General features: G+C 46.3%; 1 protein-coding gene across 5 annotated transcripts in view; it reads left to right on the top strand.

Moving 5' to 3' along the window:
- The first annotated feature begins 2,844 nt into the window (after positions 1 to 2,844).
- USP32 (ubiquitin specific peptidase 32) overlaps positions 2,845 to 22,513 on the top strand; it is a 121,329-nt gene continuing 101,660 nt past the window's right edge. For 2 of the 5 annotated variants that reach the window (XM_082200779.1, XM_082200782.1), the window contains exon 1: positions 2,845 to 3,164. In XM_082200779.1, coding sequence (XP_082056905.1) covers positions 3,107 to 3,164 — 58 coding nt within the window. In that variant the 5' untranslated portion in view covers positions 2,845 to 3,106. The remainder of the gene's footprint in view (positions 3,165 to 22,513) is intronic. The other 3 variants (XM_082200781.1, XM_082200783.1, XM_082200780.1) reach the window with 2 other exon arrangements.

Consider the following 22,513-nt stretch of genomic DNA (forward strand, 5'->3'; position numbering starts at 1 on the left):
GATTTTGGAACGCAGGCATTTTCCTTTCTTCATCTCGAACCACAACTTTCCACAGATGTGTGCAGATTGACAGAGGAGCCTCAGGAGGCGACGATCAACCTGTTCGTCTTTCAGAAAAGGCCCGGCCACGTCAAGGAAGTTGGTGTGTGAGAAAATCAGCTGTGTGTTCACAGCAGAGTGTGCAAAGCTAAAGCTGGCTCTCAGCAAACAAAGAGAGTCAACCCCAGAGATCATACACTACAGAGTGAATCATGAGAAAGTGCCACGGTCAACCTGATCATGTGGAATTTGACCAGTGGCCCTTTGTCTGGAGGTCTCTCTCGCCTGCCACCTGTCCCCCAGAACTGCTGGTGTCAAGGGCACCTGTTTTATGATTATCTCAATAGCTGTCCACATGAGAATGGGTTAACATCTAACATTAACTTTCCGTTGTGCTCCCGGGGTACTGGAATTTATTGGGGAGGCCTTGATGGATATCAAGGCATTTATGCTGCATCCAGAGCAGCTTGCAAATATTGTTCGTAAGCTATTCCCTCCCCTCCGGCTTATAGTTTAAAAGGACATGATGCTCAAGGAAAAAGCCAGTGGGAGGGAGGAGGGGAAAGGAAGTTCAAACACTGTAAATGAACATTGGGGCATCTGGTAAACTGCTGCAGATTATGATCATATCACTGCTGTGGGAAATTTCCTACCAGAGCTTGGAGCACTGACTGCGGCCCTTTTGTGGGGCCAGAGCCCAGGAGTGAGGCACAGAAAAAGTAAACGGTTACCTGATCAGGAATTTCCAGTTTATTCCATACTTGAGTATAGAGGTACAGTTATAGCAATCTGGGAAGCTAGCAAGAAAGGGACTGGTCCACAAACAAAGGGCTCTGAGGTTTTTATACCCATTTGAAAACAAGCATAATTTTAAGGGCATGAGGGGCGATCTGTCTGCCTCATGATCCCACTAACTACAATTTGGGTTGGTCTAATTTTTTTCAGCTATCTCCAGTTTTTTGTTCTGCCAGAAAGTATGTGTGACCCTGAGTTTGTAATGGTGAGTGTTACTTTTACTTGGGTTCATTGTTCCATAGACACGATCATTAAATTAATTAGCTGCTTTTTTGCCACGGCAACTCAAAGCGATATGAAGTACGGTATTTGGCTGCTAGGCTCAATCCAGCAAGGATCACATTATGTTTTTATATGAAAAACAACAACTGGAAGCTGTGTGACACGTGTCCCAAATCGCACAGAATTTACATATTACATTTAGAGCCTGCCTTTCTTCCAAGGAGCACAGGTGGGGCGCATAGCTTCATTTATCCTGGTTTTATCCGCACAACAACCCTGGAAGGTAGTTTGGTTTGTGAAAAACTGACTGCTCAAGGCTACCAAAGCAGCTTCATGGCTGAGTGAGGATTTGGACACTGGGGTCTCCAGCCCTAATCTAAAACTACCCAGCGTAGGTTGTGTAGGGGTTACGCCCATTTGACAGTGCCAAATCTCATCTCCAATTCCAATAGGCGTCTGAGAGAAGGGTGCGCGTCTACAATTTTGTACCTCTATGGCTCAGATTGACAGCTTTCCTCCCCCGCCCCAAGATGGCCGCCATCCCAATTAAAGTTGCCATACGCTGTTTGCATAAGCATTCCATAGAGACAAAAAGCAAGACCGTCATCATGCACACTTCCTGTTTAACATGGCAACAAGCTGCGACGGGCTTCAAAGCGGTGCCGTTCTAGGGCTAGGTATCTCTGAGGTGGAACCTGAGCTTTGAATTGGAACGTGAGAGGAAAACAGGTCCGCCCCGTCACTGAGGGAAAGCGCACACAAATGACAGCTAGTGTCACTTTGTACATTTGCTATATCTATGGGCGCTCCCGCTGGGATCCAACCACAACACAGGACCCTGCTCCGCCTCCTCCGCCACGCGATGCGCCAGAGATGGGAGGAGTTAACCTTAGGCCTAAAGGGGAACATGGACGGCGTGAAGCTGCAGTGCAGAGACACTTCCGGTTCCCAATTAAACGCGGGAGGGAACTCAGTGCCACGCAATAGGCCAGGTTTCCTCAAGTAGTCTGGCGCCCACCAAGAGTTTTTGGGACTACGGGTCCAATCAGTCTTCAGTCAGAGGGCATTTGGTCGGCCACTGTGAGAGGAGGATGCTGGAGAAGATGGTTCTTGGCCGCCCATTGCGTTCTTATCTGCCTTTACGCTTATCAATACGCGCTGCGACCCACGCATTATGTGCCTCGCACCTGGCGTTGCTCGGAGAATATAGGAAACAAAAACACGGACATACGAGTGGTTAAAACTAGGTTCAGCCGCTGTGGCCCTGCTCCGCCTCCACGCTCTGAGGCGGTAGGTGCCTTTTAAAATATGGCAACGCTGTGAGAACTTGTGTGTCATCCCAAGATGCTGCCTTGTACCGAGTCAGGCCCACTGGCCCGCCTAGCTCAGTGTCGCCTGCACTGACTGGCAGCAGCGCAGGTTCCCTCCCCGCCCTGCCTGGGGATTCAATTGGGGATTTGCACCCGTGGGAACCTTCTGGTGGGCCTGATCCTCCGAGACTCTCCTCGTCTCCTTCCGACCCGACCCTACGATCGCTTTCCATCTGCCCCCTTCAAACAGCTACCGGAAGTGAGCGCTGCGCAGTAGGTTCCCCTTTCCTCCTCCGTTTTGCTCCCTTTTGTTTGGCTCGATCTCTAGGGACGCACCCCGCCCCATCGTCCACCGCCCCGCCCCTTTCCACCCTTCGTCATCACGCGCGGGGGAGGAGGCGGGGCGATGTTTTGAACGGCGAGTGGGGGTTGGTGGGGGCGGAGTCAGTTAATTGGCGACGTCACGTGATTCGGCATGGAGGCGGCGGCGGCGGCAGCTGAGGCGAGCAGCCTCCTGAGGAGTCGGCGGCGGCGGCGGTGTCGTCGTCGGCGCTGCTAGTGTCGCGAGGCCGGAGGGAGCGCGAGGGCGGCGTTGGCGTTGGCGGCAGCCTGCGCGAGGCTCGGGGTCGGGGAGGGAGGGAGCGGGCAGCCTCTGGGCGGCGCCAGGACGAAGCCCCGGGGGAGGCCCCGGCCGGTGAGTGCGGCGGAGGCAGCGCCCGCCATGGACTGAGGGAGACGCGATGGGCAACAAGGAGTCCCGCATCGGCTTCCTCACCTACGACGAGGCCCTGCGGAGGGGTGAGTGCTGGGGGGGGGGCAGGCGTCTTAGGATAATGAGGGGGAGCTTTGCTAATGAGGGGGGGAGTTTTGGGTCGGAGGGGGCGCTTGACAGGGAATGGCAGGGCTCCCTCTGAGGGGTGTGTGAGAGAGAGAGAGTGTGTGAGCTTTTTGGGGCGGGTGGGGGGGCATTTGAAGTTGACCAAGGGGATGTAAATGACATGTAAATGAGGCGTGTGGGAGCGTGTTGTTTCTGTTGTCAAGTGGTTTTATTTTTTTTTTTTACGTTGCTCTAACCCGCCCTGGGACCTCCCAGTGAAAGGTAAATCTGATAACGGTGTGACAATGTTAAGTGGGCATGACAGGGAAAAGGGGTTCTTGGGTGCGCTAACTATATGCAGATGTAGGCAGGCACGGTAATGAGGTGAGAGGGCATTGGGTGGGCAGGGAGTGCGCTAATGATATGCAGATGTAGGCGGGCATGGGAGTGTGGGAGGGCGTGGGTCGTAAGGTGCATGCTAATTATGTGCCAGTGGGGGTGGGCACGGTAATGAGGGGCTATGCTAACAGAGGAGAGGACTGACTTCAGGTTATCTTTTGAGTGGAAGGAGGTGGAGGGATGTTGAGGGTGGACATCTGAGGCCTGTGTGCTTAGGAGAAATAGCAAGCTCCCTTTGGGAGGGTGGTTTAGGTCAAGAGTTGCAGGGGTCAAGTGGGGTGTTTGAAGAGAGAGGAATGAGGAGTATGTGGGGCATGGGGTACAGAAGGGGTTAAGAAGGAGTTTGCAGGGTGGTGGATGAGGGGGCTTTAGGGGTAGTAGGTTGTGGGTTAAGACTGTCTTACTAGGAAAGAAAGCTGTGAGCATGGTTTGCTTTCTGTTTGTGACAGGGGCAGTTTATTTATTATCTATTCAATTTATATACTACCATTTATCCAGAGATCTCAGAGTGGTGTACAACATAAAAAAACACATAATTTACAGAGCAAAATAAAAAGACCATAAAACAATCAAAGAAAATCATAATAACAGGTCCCCTCCCTATCCAGAAAGGGGTGCAGCTGGATCACCAGCCAAAGCTGATGGAAGGTACTTGCTACTTGGGCCTCAAGCAGCAGCAATGGGTCCAGGAGCACCCACAAGCTGCATACCTGCTTCTTCAGTGGGAGTGTAATCCCCTTAAGAGCAGGCAGTCTCCTGTTCATTTGGTTTAGGGAACCAATCACTAACAGTGCCTCAGTCTTATTTGGATTGAGCTTGTTGACTCTCCTCGAGTGCATTACAGAGGCAAGACACCGGTCCAGCACATCCACTGCCACACCTGGAGAAGTAAAGGAGAAATAGAGCTGTCTGTCATTAGCATATTGCTGACAGTGTACTTCAAAACTCCATATGACACCCCCCCTACTAAAGCAGTTTCATTTAGATGTTAAAACAGCCTGGCGATAAAATTGAACCCTGAGGAACCCACATTGAAGGTTTCATGGGGCCAAAGAGCAATCCCCAAGCACCACCCTCTGGAAACAGCCATCGAAGTAGGGCCAGAACCACTGTAAAGCAGTCCCACTCACCCTCAATTTGGATAGCCTCTCCAGGAGGATACAGTGGTCGATGGTATGAAAAGCCACTGAGAGGTCGAGGAGGATTAACAAACATCTATTACCCCTGTCCCTTCCACTGACTGGGGTCATCATCTGAGGCAGCCAGGGCAGTTTTTGTGCCAAAACCAGGCTGGAACCCTGATTGAAATGGATCTAGAAAATCAGTCTCCTCCAAGAGCTCCTGAATCTTGTCCGTGACCACCTGGTCAATAACCTTGCCCCCCAAATGGAGGTTGGCAACTGGACAGTAGTTGCTTAGGTTCTCAGAATCTCTAGGGATAGTTTCTTAATGTTAAGTGAAGCCCTGTGGGGTAAGGCTGATGGGCAATAGGAGTGTGGGCAGAGACTATGGAGAGAGATACATTTCATTTGTTGAAAATAGTTATATCCTGCCTTTCCACTACTATTTTCAAGGTGGCTCACAGTGCACCATTCAATTTTTTAAATTAAAAAATCCCACTTATGGGGTGAATGCAGCAGTGTAGGTGGTCTTAGAGTTAATGTATGTCTGCTGGGGGTTGGGCGAGTTTTCCATGCATGTTCTTTGCAGCAGGGATTATGAGGCTATATGAAGCATATGGATCAGACTTGCATGGTAGTGCATTTCAGGTCCATGCTGAATGTAGGTGGGGAGTATAAGTCAGGTTAAGGTTGCCAAACGGCTTTTGGGGAGTGGGGTTTGCTTTTCATAGGATTACTAAGATTATATACTTTTATTTTTTAACTCTTTGGATATTTGGAAGCGTTGTATGCATACTGATTATTATTAGTGTTTGTCATGGAATGGAGGAGGAAAATTGAATGGCCTTATGAGGCTGGGTGGGTGGGTTTGGCTCAGATTTCCCAGACGTATGGCACTGGGATGACAATAAAGATGCAGAAGAGAGGATGGTGTCAGAGAGTGCAATATTGCCATGATGGTGAGCTGGGGGTCAGGTTTCATGAAGAGTCAGGTAGATTTTATGACAACTGATGGTTGTAGGTAGGAGGCACAGGTGGCTCTGGAGAAAGAGAATGAGGAACACTGCTTGAATTCCTGGATGACGGGCAGAGGAGGCAAAGTCCTCTTCTTTTTGGTTGTACCCTCAATCTTTTTGATTTAACCACACTTTTATGAGGGACATACAATATGGTTAAAGCTAGGAGGAGATGGGGGGCTCATCTGGGGATTTCATAAGAGGTGCCTACATTCTGTACACTCCCCAAAATCAAGCTTGGTGAGAACAGAGAATGAGGCTGAGTGGAGATACTGATTTGTGGGTGATGTTGAAGCAGGGGGTGGGAAACCTGTGGCCCCCCAGATGTTGGATTATAACTCTCATCTTCCCTCACCACTGATCATGCTGACTGAGGCTGATAGGAGTTTCTTTATCACATTTATTAATAACCCGCCTCTCAGGACAACAAATCCTTCAAGGCAGTTTACATTAAATGACACCGAAAAGAACTGCAATAAACTATATCAGTATATTAAAAAGTCATCAGGATCATTCCCAAAGGGCAGCTGTTGGTAGGTCAGCATGCGTATGTTTGTGTATGGTGGGAAGTTCATCTGGAGCAGGTTCTGAAGTGGCTTTCACCTGTATCCTTCTCTGTCTGGGAATTAAAAAAAAAAGGAGTGCCACAAGTTTCCCATCCCTGGCTTAGGAACTATGACAAGATGTCTGGTTGTGGCTTGAGAGTTAAGTGGTTGCATGAAATTAATTATAAGAACAACAATATTGTTGTTTCTTTGTACCTTCTTGTTCCTCACACAGGAGCCCAGGGCAGCTAGCAACAATCACAAAAATGCAGCCTTCTAAAACCAATATTAAAGTTGCAATCCAAACTAACATAAAATACGCTACAGTTATAACATGGTCAGCAATACCATTAAACCAACAGAGCCCCTGCTGTTTTGTTCCAAAGGCAAGCAAAAATTTGTTGTCTCCTGAATGAGATTCACGTAGGACAGTGGTTTCTAACCAGTGTGCTGTGGCACCCTGGGGTGCCTTCAATGATGGTCAGGAGTGCTGCTGTCCTTCTTTTCTCTTTCCTTCCCTCCCTCCTCTGGTGCCCTCTCACGTCTCTGCCTCCCAAATACTTGCACAGCTGTTTATTGCAGCAGCCCTGGCTATAAGCTCTGCAGGCGAATGGTGCCTCTGGGAGGCACCTCTCTTTTGGGCGGGGCAGTTCAGAGACCAGGGGCTGCAGCAGTTGCCTGGAAGACTCCCAAGGAGAGGGGAGAGGAGGCTGAGGGAACACTCCACAAGGGAGGGTGTTTGAAAAAGGGTGAGAGGCTGTCAGCTCTGCAGGCAAGGGGTGGCATAACAGGGGTGCCACAGAAAGAATGCAGTTGCTTAAAGGAGTCATGGACTCAAAAAGGTTGAAAACCTCTGATGTAGAAGACAGCTTGATCACCACAGGGAGGGAGCTCCAGAGCTGGGGAGCTGTGAGACTGGTGGGTGAGAGTGCTGAGTTGGAAACCATAATCATTGCAGGCCAAGGATGAATGGCTGGGTTAGTAGTAGCAGGAAGAAAGCCTGTGTTGGGAAGCTGTGGCAAAGGATGGATAGGCACAGAAGTTTCAGTTTGCCATGGTGTTACTTTTGGTAAATTGGGACTGAGGCCTAATCTGCATAGGAATGAGGCTAAGGTTGAGGTGGTAGTGAAGGTGCCTTGAAGGTGCTGGCAGGGATGTCTGTGACGCTGAGGCCTTGGCTCTGAGGCAGCAGTAAGGTTGATGGCTGGCAAGCCTCAGGCAGTCATAATTGAAGTTCTGTGGGAAGGGGGAGGTCATACTGGAGCTAGAAAACACAGATCCTGGCTTGAGGGGGCGACAGAAAAAGCAGGAGGGAGCAGGCCGAAGAGGCTTGTAAAACAGGTGGTGGAAGGTGAGGTTGTGTAAGTATGTGAGGGATGCAAGACATACAGGTAGAAGGATTAAGCAGCGTGTGGGCATTGCTTGGTGTGGGATGAGGGATGCTGGTTATTTTTCAGAGTGCATGTGGGGGGGGGGGAGATAAGTGACAAAGGGCTATTGGCCAGGGAGAGATGGAGTACTTAAATGTGTCTGAGGAGGGAGGAATATCCTTCAGAGCTGTCCAGAAGAATGGTGAGAGGGGGATGGTGGAGGAGAGAGGAGTCTGGGTTGCAAATGCCCTTTGCGGATAGGGAAGGCAGGAAGGGAGAGATCCAGCAATGTTCATCTCCCTCATTCTCTGTGAAGCTGTCAGTGTCTGTCAGGGCAAAGTGGCATGAAGCGCCTTTGCATTCGTGGCACAGCTATGGAGGACCTGAGACACAGCAGTGATGCTTGTGCCTTGAACTGTACCTTGAGCTTTCTCAGAAGTACCAGAAGGGCAGTGCACCTGGGGGAGGGGGGGAATCAGCAGCTGGCTTCTGATCTCTGGGTCATTGCATCCTTTGGGGCTTGCTTTTGCATCCTTCATTTGCTGAAACACCCGTGTTTTCCCCCCTTATCCTCCTTTACACTTTCCTTTCACTTTGACTGGTGAAATCAGTTGTGTTGTAAAGTGAGGAGGGGGGTTGTAGACTGCTGCTGACACTGCAAAAAAACCTAAACTCCACTCCCCAATTCCTTTGCAGCCCTTTCGGCTACTGGTTTTACTTGTTTCCCATGATATCAGTCTGTCTCATCTTCCCTCCTTCCAACAGCTTTAGAAGATCCTGCTTCCTTACCTGAAAGGAGCTGCATCGTTTCCTTATGACTGCCTTGCTCTCTTGCATACATATCATACAACTGCTATTTACTTTACCGCTGTGCCTGGGGTTGTGCTGACTACGTGCTGCTTTGGAGGGATGCAGTGACTGGGGACAACGGCTGTGTTAATAGCTTTCCTGTCACACTGGTGATCTTTGTGCTCTTTTCCAAAAGCATGTGGTGAAAATTACCGTGACGCCGAGATGGGTGCAGACCTGGATGTCTTAATTGGTGGTCACTGCCTTCCAAAAAGCTTTACTGCTCGGTTGAGGATCCTCACCCACTGCAGCTGTCATCATAAGCTACAACTCATCTCTTAGCCTTTTCTCGGTCTTGTACTAAAGGACGGAGGTTTGGGGAATAAATATTCGGCTCTCACTGCACTGCTGGTGGCTGTTTCAGTGAGATCGAATCAGGGCTGTGTGTTAAGTTGCAGTTCTCCAGATGTTGCTGGACTTGCATCAGCCCCAACCAGCATAGCCAGCAACCAGGGATAGTGGGAGTTTTAGTCTGGCAACATCTGAAGGACCACAGGTTCCCCATACCTCGGCTAGAGACTCATTTAGACACCTTTAGACAGGATACATGGTAAGCTACTTCATACATTAAAAAGAAATCTGGAAAAAATGCAAAATATGCATTCGCACAGCTAACTTTTTTCAGGAGGTGATGATGGGATGGAGCTTCCTGCTGAGTGGCAAAGTTGCATTTCCTACTGCTTAATGTGCAGTAGGGCCCTAAGAGTTCAAGGCCGGGGTTTAATATAGCATTGATCAATTCTTGGCATTTCCATTGTTTTCAAGCTTCCCCAAAACCATTCGTAGCACAGGTTATACATGCATTCTAGTTTTACTTCAAACATACTTGCAGTTTTGGTGTAGCAAGTAGCTTTTTAAGCAATTGGACCTCTGAGAAAATTAAAGTAACATTTCCCAAACAGAAAATATGACTTGCAGTTTGCACGATGTTCTGTAATAGGAAGTTGTCACTGGAGGAATGGGGTTGAATTTCAAATGGGTGCTTTTACATGTTGAAATCTTGTTGCATTTCTATCGTGAAGCTTATCTCTTGATAGTTTGAAAAGGGGAACAAAGACTGCACCAAGTTACCCTGTTTAGGTTTTGAGGTGAAGACTGTGCAGGAAAGAGGGAAAAATAGTAATTTGGCCAATCATGTAAACAGCCAGTCTCTTGGGGTTGTGGTGGCGGGGAGCTAGAACAGCTTCTATGCAACCAGGCAGGAAAAGGTGCAAAAGTTGGCTCTGTTGTTTCCTTCTTAGGACACCAGTGACCCTCATAGTGGCTTGTGGGCAAATAGATGAAACATCTTGTGGGCTGGTAATTTATGCCAATTTATTTGCGAAGTTGAATTTGGATCTTTTGACTGCTCAGATGGAAACATTGGCATTTTATTTAAAAAATATTTCATTTGGGTGTCCTGTTAGGCTTGTTCCCATCACAATAAACCGCAGCTGCTTCTGCTCTTGGACTCATGTATTTTTCCTTCCTAGTGTGGCTGTGAGGAGGAGTTCAGAAGGGTTTGCTTCTATTACTTCTGTTTTTGATTATCCAGAGCTTGCTGTGTTATTTGAATGCATCGGAGTGTGGTTAATGTTAACTGTGGTTTGTATGACAACCCAATTTCAAACCATGGTTTATGAAGCTAGTGCGTTTCAGCAAACTATTGTTAAGAGAGCTACAGTTTAGGGTTCAGACAAAGCAATACATCAATCTTCTCCAATCTAGTGCCCTCCAGATGTGGTCGGATGACAGCTCCCACCAGTTTCAGTTAGCATCGCTGGTGGTAGGTGATGATGGGAATTTTAGTGTAAAACATCTGAAAGACACCAGGTTGTGCTACACTTTAGTAAACTGAAATTGGAAGTGGAAACTTCCTGATTCGTGACTCTGCATGGAGTGGGGGAGGGCGGGGCCCATAAACTCAGAAGAAGATTAGTTTCATTCTTGTCATGATAAGCCAGCCTTCCTTCAACCTAGTGCCCTCCAGCTTTGGCCGGGGAGGGCGGGATATACCGTATTTTTCGCTCTATAACACGCACCCGACCATAACACGCACGTAGTTTTTAGAGGAGGAAAATCCATAGGCATGCCACCCGTAGGCATTTCCTTCATAACACGCACAGACATTTCCCCTTACTTTCTAGGAGGAAAAAAGTGAGTGTTATGGTGCAAAAAATACGGTAAATAAAATTATCCCAAGTGTTCAGTTTGCAAAGTCCGTCAGATCTCTGCATTCACTCCTCTCTGAGCAGTAGTGTTTACAACTAAAGTTGTGTTCTTTCATGCTGTCTTTCTCAAGAAGCTCTGCTTGGTTGTGTTTTTTGCAGGTACAGGGCTGGCTAAACAACTTGCCTGTTTACTTAGTCAGTGAATCATTCTGTGTTTGTGTGTGTGTGTAAAAACAGTGCCGCAAACAAAACATTTCCCTCTGCTGGGCTGCACTCACCCCTGCGACAACTCTGTAGGCAGTAGCAGACGGCAGAGAAGTCTATGCTGCACCAAAATAAAACTTGTGTGTACACTTGTGGACAGCTGCTTCTGTGTGAAGGATTACCCTTTGCAGCTTCCTAACTTGATAACAACACTCTTACTGATCAAAAGTAAAACTTTTTGTGGTTCTTTAGAGCATGCACCTAAATCACCTTTTCTCATTTACCTACAGTGGGTGAGGATCCTCAGCTGAGCAGGAAAGCTTTGTGAAAGTTTGGTGCCTTATGGTGTTTTTTCTTTATTTTTAGAAAATGTATTTTATGTGGAAAGAAAGGGTGAATGCACAGGATAGTGAGTGAAAACTGTTAAAAAGACACTTAAGGAAGAAATAATACAGAAGCAAATAAAAAACAGTGGCAATATTAGTAGGCAGAACTCCATTATGGCAGCATCAACTAGTTAAATCTCCAGGTAGAGCTGAGTGTGTCCCCTGTCAGAAATCAATGAGAGCCACTGCCAGTTAATCTGGACATTAGTGAGCTAGATGGACTTGGAGTCGTGACAGTTTCCTATGTTCCTAATTGGCAGCTGGCCACTCCAGAGGCCTTTTCATAAAGTCTCGTGTTGTCCAGGTGATGAAAAACACAAGGTGTGTGTGTGTGTGTGTGTGTGTGTGTGAGAGAGAGAGAGAGAGAGAGAGAGAAAGAAAGAAAGAAAGAAAGAAAGAAAGAAAGTGACTGACTGCCTGCTTTGTGTGTGTGTGTGTGTGTGTGTGTGTGTGTGTGTGCGCGCGCTTGCCAAATTTGGCAGTTGATGCACCTCAGAGCATATCTTAATATTCTTAAATTGTGAGTGGCAGCAGTTCCCTTTTTCCATGTGTAAATATTGAATGGGCCATTCTTACTCTGAAACATGGCAATTGATAAGCTGCATTCATCTGTGACTTGCTCAAATATGTATATCATATTTTCCTTGGTTGCGGAACTCCCTTCCTGCATAACTACAAAATGCCCCTTCACCTCAGGCTTTCAGATATGCATGGAAGGTTCATTGATTCCAGTAAGTCTTTAAAAATGGTAGACACAATTTGTATTGAAGTCCCCCTACACTTGCAGTGGCCCCCAACTAATGACTGCTACAGGTGCCTTCAGATACAGAGTCCTCTTGCAATCTTCACATTGTCTCGCACTCCTGGCAAAGAGAGCTAACTAATGCCTTGCTACTTCTTACCACAAAAACCAACTCTGTTGAGAATGTAAAAAAAATTGGTGGTAAATAAGCACATCATAACCAGGCTTTAGTGTCATACTAATTCAAAGAAACAGGGACACATGTTGAGGGTGGGAGTACCCAAGAATGATCTGCCATTTTAAGGCTGGGGAGAATTAAGAAATGACCCTAACCATCAGGGCAAATACTTCATTAGGCTAAATGCAAGGTGGTGTGCAAGCTTTCAGGTACTCCGGAACTCTTCATGAGGTGAATGAGATGTGGGATAAGCAAGTACATGGGCACCTCTGGAAATCTAGCAGGAAGTCGTTAATGGCTCCAACCCATTGATAAAGAGCATACTGCTGGCCACTTCTGAGCTCTAACATTTTCAAACCACTGGATGTGTGGCCCAGGATAGATTCTGGGTTTGTGAGTCTCTGGCTTCAATTCATGCAGACTGGCTTTCTGTGTTGGGAGGAGAGCTATGATGAGTGCATTGCTGACTCTGTAATTAAATTAGCTGAGCAGTTCACTGTAGTCTTCTAGAAATGTCACATTTGTCCTGGAGTCTTGGCTTATTATGGAAGAAATCTTGGCTTATTAATATATGCACAATTAAAGCCTGTACAGTTAAAGCATATTCGTATTTTCTAAAGGTTAGTTTCTCACAATGCTTCCAGTGCTGCGTCGTTGTTTCACTGCATGGGTTTTAGTGCGCAAGCCTAGACTCCTCCTCGGCTCACATGGTCCTTTCATCCATCTCCTCCCCCCATGCAGCCAGAAATTCAGAAGCTTTTTCTCTTACTTAACCCTGGCTTTCAGTTTTGTCTGAGCTCAGGATCGCTTTTAACACTAACTATGGTACTTTAAACAAGCGGGCTTTATAAGCTGCAGTTTGAACTTGACTTGTTCTGAAAGTTAAACCACAACCCCCAGTTTGGACAAAATGGGAATCTGTGGTTTGTTAAAACTGAAGATAAAAAGCTTCTGAAGTCTTCCCCTGGGCAGTGTGGAGGGGAGAGGTTCATCTGAGAGGATGCAGACTTTGTAGTGCTAAGACATAGTTTAGTCTTGTGTTCAAACACAGCCATTGTTACCTTAGGCTGGCATTCATTGCCAAGCCAGCTTGCCATTTCTCATTGTGGGGTGGGTGCAGGTGGTTAACCCAGGAGGTTAACTGGAAGAAGCTGTTGGGGCTAGGCTGGGTCAGCAACAACTGTACCCAAATCTACACCTCCTAACTCAGAGCCATTGAGCTCAGTGGCCTGAAGCTCATCCCTGAAATCTAGCAGGCAGAGTGGCATTTGGTTGTTGCCCGCAGTGACAGGCTCCTAGTGTTTATCTGTGGCTCAGCCAGTCCAGGGGGCTTTAGGGACTGATGTTGCTTTGCTCACAACTGTTGTGCTGTTCCAGTTGTTGGATCCAGTCTTGGACCTTGGGGTTCTTGTTCCAGCCTTGAAGTTGCCAATAAAGCACGGCTTTGCTCTGCCACTGCCTATTTGCAACACAGCATACTTTTCCAGAGTTCTCTGCATTAATCCTGTTAGTTCTCCATCTCTTGTGATTGCTGAAGATATGTGATGGCCAAGAAGAGAAAATAAATAAAGACAGACCTCAGAGTAAAGGGCAAGTTCAGTGGCTTTTGCAATTTGCCTCTGGGCTGGGAAGTCACCCAAGCTGTAAATTGCCCTGGCTGTGGTGATAACCTGTTTGGGCAGCCACTGTGTGATGTGCTCTTAAGAGATGTGTGTTAGGGAGGGTGGATAGGCCTGTTGTCTCCCTTTTCTCTTCTAGCCTTAAAGGGCCAGCAGCCCTTTATTGCTAATTGCTAGAAAGAGTCACACTGCATGACGCTTCCTTGGAACCTGTGTTGGCAACAGATACTTTTTATGAGACTGAAAGAAACTGCTTGAAATAATTCTTTATACTACAGGATCTCTCTCTCGTCTGGTCAGACTGATGATCCATCTTGCTCTGGATGGCTGCAGCTCTCCAGGGTCTCGGACAGAGAAGACTGTCAGTGAAGGCTTCTGGATCCTTTTAACTGGATATGCTAGAGATTATTGTTAACACCTCTTAAGATATGTAGATTTCTTGCCTTTTTCAGAGACCAGATCCTTTTTTACTGGTGTGGTAATTGCTGAAGCAAGTTGTCCTCTTCTTGAAAGTAGTTCCTTTATCTTAATGTAAACATTATCTTAGTGGTTGAATGGCTGTGTGGTATTTGCAGTGCTTAAAAGATGCTTTAATGTTCCTCACTCCTATTTTCATATTAAAAGCACATTTATATGAGACAAAAGACTCCTCTGGCAAAAACAACTATAGCTAGGAAAGTGGGAACCTTCTAATGTTGGATTCTACAAGCAATGATTCGCTCAACTGTAAATGCTACTTTTTCTGGCAAGTTAACTGGTGGACTAAAATATTCTGGTAATCTTAATGAAAGCAGGCTGTCTGGGTCTTAAAGGTTCATGAATATAATTCTTGATTTTGTTTTCTTATGATTCTGTAGCTTTTTCATCCCTACTTGTATTTATGATAATCATCCTGTTAATTTTTCATCGTGGATTTACATTAAATATGTGCCCCCTTTGACCTTCAAAAGAGATGTTTGAGGTATAGTGCTGCTTTGGTGTCTTCCATATTACATGTTTAATTCCTAAATAATGCAGCCTGTCTGCATTAAATTCTGGGAACCAGATTTTAAACAACTGCATTTAATGATTGCCTGTTGCTAGGGATACCACGGGCAGTTGCTGGACTCGTTTGGACATTTGTTCTTGGTTGGTATCTGGCAGAAGAGACTTAATTTGCTGGCATTCGGGTAATATCCTTGTTTTGTAATCCTCAATGAGAGAGGAATTCACCATCAAGATAAACCTAAATAAAAAGTGAAGGGAACTACCTACAGAGGCTATTGTAAATCATGATGTGGTCAGGTTAGAAGTGAATTGTATTTTGAATATGTTCTTCTTCCCTGTTGGTGAATTCTCTTTGGAACTCTGTCATTTAAGGCAGGTTTGCAAACCAGTACAGACAATCTTTTTGGCACATCTGGAGTGCTGATGTCTTGGAGGCATGTTTTGCCCAGAAAGAATCGATATTTGCCCCTTGCAAATTACTGGCTATAAGTCTGCAACTTCCTTTCTGTAGCCTTATTTTATTATTATTTCTGTCTCTCTTGCTATAAAGAAGTTAGCCCTTCAAATAAATCCTCCCTTTCTTTTTGTCAGAAAAAATGACTACAGTGGTACCTCAACCCGAACTTAATTTGTTCTGGAGGTCCATTCTTAACCTGAGGTACCACTTTAGCTAATGGGGCCTCCCACTGCCGCGCGATTTCTGTTCTCACCCTGAAGCAAAGTTCTTGACCCGAGATACTATTTCTGGGTTAGCGGAGTCTGTAACCTGAAGCGTCTGTAACCTGAAACATCTGTAACCCGAGGTACCACTGTATTTATTTAGGACTATTTATCTTGAACTATTTACCCTGCCTACTAACCAAAGTTACATTGTGAACTGCCCAGAGATCTACGGATGAAGGGCGGTATACAAATTTACTGAAATAAATAATAAATAAAAATAAAATAATAAGGTTCTCAAGGTGGCTTACAAGAAAACATAATAAAATAGACAGTGATGCAGTAGTCACTACAGCAGGGCAAAGGGGTATATAAGTTGCCCCTCCCCCTTGTTTAATATTGGTGTGGCATTTGCTGGACTTGATTCTTAATACTTCCAAACAGTACCACTGGGTTGTAACTTCCTTCTAATGTTTTTTAAGAATTTTTGGGTGGTTGTATTTTTTGCCAGCACTGTCCTGCGTGCTCGATGTGTGTAACCTCCTGAAATAACTTTAGTTTCCCTGAGAAGGGGGAAGTTTTAAAACCAGAACTTAAAATGTCACAGAGTTTCAGTGGTAAAGAACAAAAACTCCCTTCGAAATTCCATATAAAACAGACAACCAGAAACTGAGTTGGGCATTTTCCATAAGCGGACTTATTACTGCATTTTGTTGTGTTTTCTTGCTGTGTCAATGTTCATTTGGATTCAGCTGTCAACTTTTAACAAGGAATTTTGAATCTCTGGTGAACTTTGTTCTCTGGGTATTCATTGCTTGCTTGACTTACAGAACCTTAGGAAAGTGTTTTCTGCCTGATAGCCACATAGCCACTTCCAGGCCTGCCCCAGGAGGTGGGGTTGCGGGCATCACGCCCTTCCCACGTGAGCGGGGGGGCTGGTCTCAGCCCCCCGCGAGAACAGGGGAATCCCGTCCGTCCACGCCTCCCAGCCAGCCAATCGGCTGGCTGGGGGGCGTGGCTTGCCCTATTTAGGGCCGCAGCGGAGGGGGCTCGCCCTCTCTTCTCCGGCTAGCACCCACGTTTTCCCACCCTCCCTCCCTTTAGTTGGGCTTTAGGTAGGTCTGACTTTGCTATGGACTTCGGTCTGTCGCCGCAAGGGGCATGGTAGGAATTTTTCCCAATTGGCAATTTACAGCCTTTTGGTTTTTCGCCTACCTCGTAGCAACTCGTCACAACTCTTCGGCATTGGCGGTAGGCATTGGTAAGAAGGGGTTTAGAGGATGTGGGGGGGGACGCCATCACCTCCTCCCAGTGAACGAAGGGTGGTCCGTTAAAGGACTCCGGGGGGCGTGGCCCTGTCCGAAGCCTATGGAGGTGTGGGCCAAAGGCACGCCCCAGAGCGGTGACCCGGGGGAGCTCCTAGTCGACGTGCCTCGGCGGGAGACTCCTCGATTAGTGTTAACCCTTCCCCGTGTCTCCAGCAAATGGGCTGGAGCCGGATAGTCGATAGGACCAATGCCTAAGCCAATGCCTCTCATTCCTGAATTCAATAAAGTTGTGGCCTAATTCGCCCAATTAACCTTAATTATGGTGTCTCGTGTGTTTATTTATCTTGGTGGGGGGCGGGAACTCGCCACGCAATTGCTTCTGGGCGACCTTCTTGGGGGATGGGGCACATGGTGAGCAGGGCTAGTGGCAAAAGTGGGCAGGGCAAAATTTACCTTTTGTATGTTTGTCTGTTTCTACACATATTCACACACCCCTCTCTTTCCTCCATCCAGGCAAGCAATAGGCATCATCATATTTCAATGACATATTCCAGTTGACACAAAAACACTAAAGGATGTTTGTGCAATGTAGAGAGAGGGGTGTGTCCAAGGAAATGTATCCCTGGGAAAGTCCCAAGGGCAAGATAGAAAGGGCTGTGTCTGACTCACACACACACACACACACACACACACGTCCTGCCTTAGAATATCACTTTGATGGGCTAGCTGGGAGTGGCACAAATGTTATGGGGCAACAGCTGGAGCAGTAGTGGGGGGCGGGGGGGGCGCTGGATGGACATGCCTTTCTCCATTGCTTCAGTTGTTGCTTATTGTTCTCTAGCTGCCACACTGTGCTGTAAAGCCTGGCCAAGAATGCCTGGAGCATCACCTTCGTGGGCTAACTGGGAGTGACCTGTTTAGCTTGCCTGTGTCCTCGTGACAGCAAACATCCCAACATAGTGCAGAACTCAACAATGCCCCATCTGTTTAAAAACTATTTGGGTGGGAATGAATGTTTACGTGTACAGTATGCATAATGCAAATAATTTGGCGGTGTGGATTTGTGGTATCCCCCGCCAACTTTGTTCTAGGGAACACTGATGTTCCTTAGCAGTTAATCAGCAATATCTCAGTAAGAGAATCCCTGTGAAAACTCAGTTTGGAAGGGGCAGCAGTGAGGTCCACAAACCCAGCTGGTGCCCTGTATGAACTTAAACATGTGCCCCAGAGCACTTTTAAGGGGAAAAACAGTGCAGTGACATCTATTTGGTATAATCCTAAATATTCACAGTTTTGAAAATTTAATCCATTGCAGAGATCTGATAGTTGAGAGGGCATATAAGGTGAGTGCACAAGACTGATTTTAGTAGGTTCTGTGGTTCATTCTGGTAATATATACAAGGTAGTGTGTCCTGCATTCTAGTACTGTACCCATTTGGGAGAAGGGCCTCAACTTAGTGATAGAGCACCTGTTTCCCATGCAGAAGGTTCCAGTTTTAGTCACTGGTATCTCCAGCAAGGGCTAGGAGAAACCCATTTTCTGGAATCCTGGAGAGAAACTGCTGCCAGTCAGTGGAGGCATTGGTCTAATTCTGTATAAGGCAGCTTCCTATGTCCCTATGGCTGGCTGGTCCCTAGAACCAGTTGGTTACACACCGTTGTCTCATTTATAATGCTCCGCTTTCTCCATCTTTCTCACATTGAAACATAGCATTCAACTCAGTGTGTGCCTGAGATTGTCCCAAGATGGTAACTCAGTGTTTTCCTGAGATGGTCCTGATTCATTTTTAAGAGAGATAAATGCAAGCTTTAACATATTAGTAAACCCTTTAATAGAGGATGTAAGGTTGTGGTTTCTACCTGGTAGGTTGCAGCTCCCCAAAGTACAATTTGGCAGCAAGTACCTGTTTACATTCAGGTTCCTATACAGCTGCTTTGTAAGAGGAAAATGGTAGGAAATCAACCCAGTGGGTTCCCTCTATTAAAGTGCGAGTCTTCCTTCCACCTTTAGTGTAATATGACATCCATCAGTGGTGCACAGCCATCACTACGGAGGATTTGCCAAGAACGCCAGCCTCCTCATATGTGACTTTGTGTTGCAGACTTTGCCAGTGGATGGTCTGTCTTGGTGTCTACTCTTGGTTGATCTTAGGAGATTGCAATCAAGTAAGTTAGCTTATCATGTTGGCTTTATTATCCTTGAAGCTGGCACAGTAAATATATTGCTAAAAGCTTTGTCAGCAGAATAACTTTGAATGGCACCCTGATGTTGACATCATTCTGTAGAGCACTGGGTTTTTAAACTTTGTAGGTTCAGGGAGTCTTTAAGTCTTCAGAATCTTAGCCGGTTTAAGACTATGCAGCATCTTTACAAGAAATAACTGGCTGTTTCAGAATTCAGATGGATGCTGGCAATCTGAGTGCTTAATGCCTCATTGAGGCATGTGATATGGGCATATCCCCCTTTGGGGCAGAAATTGTTGTCCTGTTAATTTTGTTTTGGAACAATCCTTGGTATTTGTGAACTTTCACACACTTCCAAATTATATTACTGTGATGTGGGACTAGCAGACAACGCAAATGGATCCTGTGAGCCCTTGTGGCTGCAGCAAGGCTTACGGAAGGTCAAAGACCTACCATCTACTGTATTGGGCCCGAATATAAGCTGCACCCGAATATAAGCCGCACCTTTAAAATTCAAGAGGGGTAAAGAAAACAAGGCAGGTGGTCTTCTCCCCTTCTTTTCGGCGACTTGGGAGAGGCTTGAGAGCCACGGATGCGACAGGCACCAATGCCCCACGCTCCCGGGCTGCTTCCCGGGGGGAGCCTTGCCGCTTTGCCGGTGGCCTCCTCCCCACCCCCCTTCTTTTTGGCGGCTTGGGATGAAGCAGCGTGGGGCAACAATGCAGTGCACCGTTGCCCCATGCTCCCTGACTGCTTTTGGGGAGGGGCAGGGGAGCAGTAAGGTCATGAATATAAGCCACACTTGTAGTCTGCATGGGTGGAATTTGGAAAAAAGTGTGCCTTATATTCGGGCCAATAAAGTATTACTCAGTTGTCTGAAGGTGTTACCAAATTTTGAATGTACATTTTCTATCTTCAGTCTTGTTTGGAAAACTCTTTTAACATTTTGACAGCTTATATTAATGTGTATGTTTAAATTAAATTGGATGGCCCGTCCTGTTGAGACGGCCAGAGTTCTTTGTGAACCAAGTGTTATCTGGAACACACTTAATGTCCTCCTGTGGCTGCTCACTTCAGGTGAAAATCAGTAGTGATCTCACTTCCAAGGAAATATGCCTGCCATTATTGCTCCTTTGATGGAGCAATCCCTAATAAGCTTCCAAGTAATCTCAAGGTTTCGTGAAAACAGTGTGGAGAAACAGTGCTCTAGCAATAGCATTAATCTTTCCTGATTTAAATATTGGATGGAGCTGTCAAAACCTGGAGGGCTTGCAGTATTACAACAGTCTTGGATTCTTCCAAGTAGTTTGAGAGCAAAGTCCTTGAGTGACTTAAGATGTGCTGGAGCAGAGGATCCTCAGCTCCCCTGCCCACCTCTTTCTTGTCTTTGCTTCTGTGATGGGGCATGACACAAATCTTTGAAGAAGAACCCTCCCGCTCCCCAACATTAAAGCTAGCACAATTTGACAGCAGAGGAGGTTGCACGAGACATCTCTCTTGGAGATACATCTCTGCTTTGAGGACTCTTGTCAATTTTAGTAGAAAAGCTTGCTGACTTTTGGATTAGGAGTTTTGTTCCTTATGTCACTTTTGCTATATGAGAGTCAGGCATGTAGAAGCGAATGGATGACAAATTGTGTTAGGCATTGGAAGCGAGGAAGTGTCTTTGTAGTTGCTATTCATGGGACTTATAGGTAATGTTCTCCTGGAGGGATTTGACCCTCGTCATCTGAGGCGTGTTATCAGTAGGCAGTCAACGGTGTTTGTCCAGTCACGTGTGTTGACCAAGGAAAGACATGCATCAACCAAGTGGTGGAGCATTGGCTTTGCCTGCAGAAGGTCCCAGGTACAACCACCAGCATCTCCATATGGGGCTGGGTGAGAGGAACCCTGTGTGAAACCTTGGAGGGCCTCTGCCAGTCAGCATAGACAATAGTACGCTAGATGGGCCAGAAGTCTGGCTCAATATAAGTCTGTCCTATGATGGGGGAACCTCTGGCTCCCCAACACATTTCTATCAGACCCAGGAAGTGTATCCAGTGGACAGGAGTGATGGCAGTGGTAGATTTAGAGGTCCACAGGTTCTCCACCTATCTAGACTGTCTGTGGGAAAGTTTTATAAGCAAAGACAATATAAAGACACAAGATGACTTGAATCTGCTACTCTCCACCTTTCTGAATTCACCAAATTATGTGCCTTTGTGCCCTCCCTTGGCCTTATTTAAATCATGACTTTAATTAATGATAAATGTGTCAAATAATAGACATACACAACCTGTTCAAAACATTTAGCCCAGAGGCACGTTGCGTCTTAAAGCTGTAAAAATAAATAAGTAAAACAGTTCATCAGATATTCTTTTTTTAAAATGCAGACACCCTAAAATCCTGTTTCTCACACTGTTCGAGGTGGTTTATGACATGTTTTAAAATACCAAACAAATGTTACTCTGGAGAAAGGGGGAGAGGCCATTTGGAAACCCAAATTTATTTAGTGGTAGCAATAAAATCAGAACCTGCTGAAACAGCTGCAGATCAATTCTCAAAAGCTTGCTTTAAAAGGTTCTCTTTATTATTTCTATCACAGCTTTCGGCCTACACATGGGACCCTGAAGGCAGCTAACAATAATAGGTAATACAATAAAACAATAAAAAATTGTATATCAGTTAAACAACGAAGAGTGACAAATGTAGCATAGCAATTGCCAGAGAGAAGTCTTTTAACCTATTATTCAGGTCAAATGCATGCTGATAAAGTCGTGTCTTGACCTGGTGTCTGAAGGCTATCAGAGAAGGAGAGGCCAAGTGAGTCTTCGAGGGCAAAGCGTTTCAAAGCCTGGGTGACATCCCTGCGAAGGTCCTGACAAAGATGTGCTTTAACAAACCTTCCTAAAATGCATACAGCATGAATCGGCTTCCTTGAAAGCTTGTTCCAGAGCTTTGAGGGTGCTGAAGAAAAGGCCCTGCTTTTTCTTGCTGCCACTCTAATCTTAGGAGGTGACATTCCATTTCGCCTGTGGGTGATGTATGTTCGTGTTTTTGCAGATATGCAGATCTCAGGCATGTATGGCTTTTCCACTACACCTCACCCCATTTCATCTCCAGCCTAAGCTCTGTTTGGGGTCTAGATTCTGACTGAGATAAGCTAAATCCCAATACCGATGATGTTCTTCCATCATATAGACAGCATTTGAAACTCCTTATTGCTCCAGGGAGTAACTTTGCACCCCACTGCACCTCATCACATCCATTTTTCTTTCCCTCACAGGCACCACATTCAGGTCTCACTTTGTACATGGCTCCTCTCCTGCCTTTCCTCATCCATTTGTTTTCCTTGATTCCTTCCCCATCTTTAGCCTACTGTGTCAAAAGAGTGTTCTCTTTGTTCTTCCCTTTTTTTCAAGAGACAAGCTGTGCTGGGCAGCGTTAACTTCCTTTGCTTACTTGAGGGGGTTTGAGGGGGAAGTGAGCTGAAAGGGGAATGTTTTGGGTGCTCACTGCAGAATTTTTTTCTTCCGAGTCTTTGGGCTGCTGGGGTCACACAGAGAGGAGAGCAGCTGCTCTCCAGTTTTCCCCCTTTGCCTTCACAAATTCATAATACAGCCTAGAGAATATATTCCCTAAAATGTTTACTAGTATTCCCTCCCACACCAAC

Source organism: Podarcis vaucheri (genome assembly GCF_965113315.1).
Source record: "Podarcis vaucheri genome assembly, chromosome: 15".
Classification (NCBI taxonomy): domain Eukaryota; kingdom Metazoa; phylum Chordata; class Lepidosauria; order Squamata; family Lacertidae; genus Podarcis; species Podarcis vaucheri.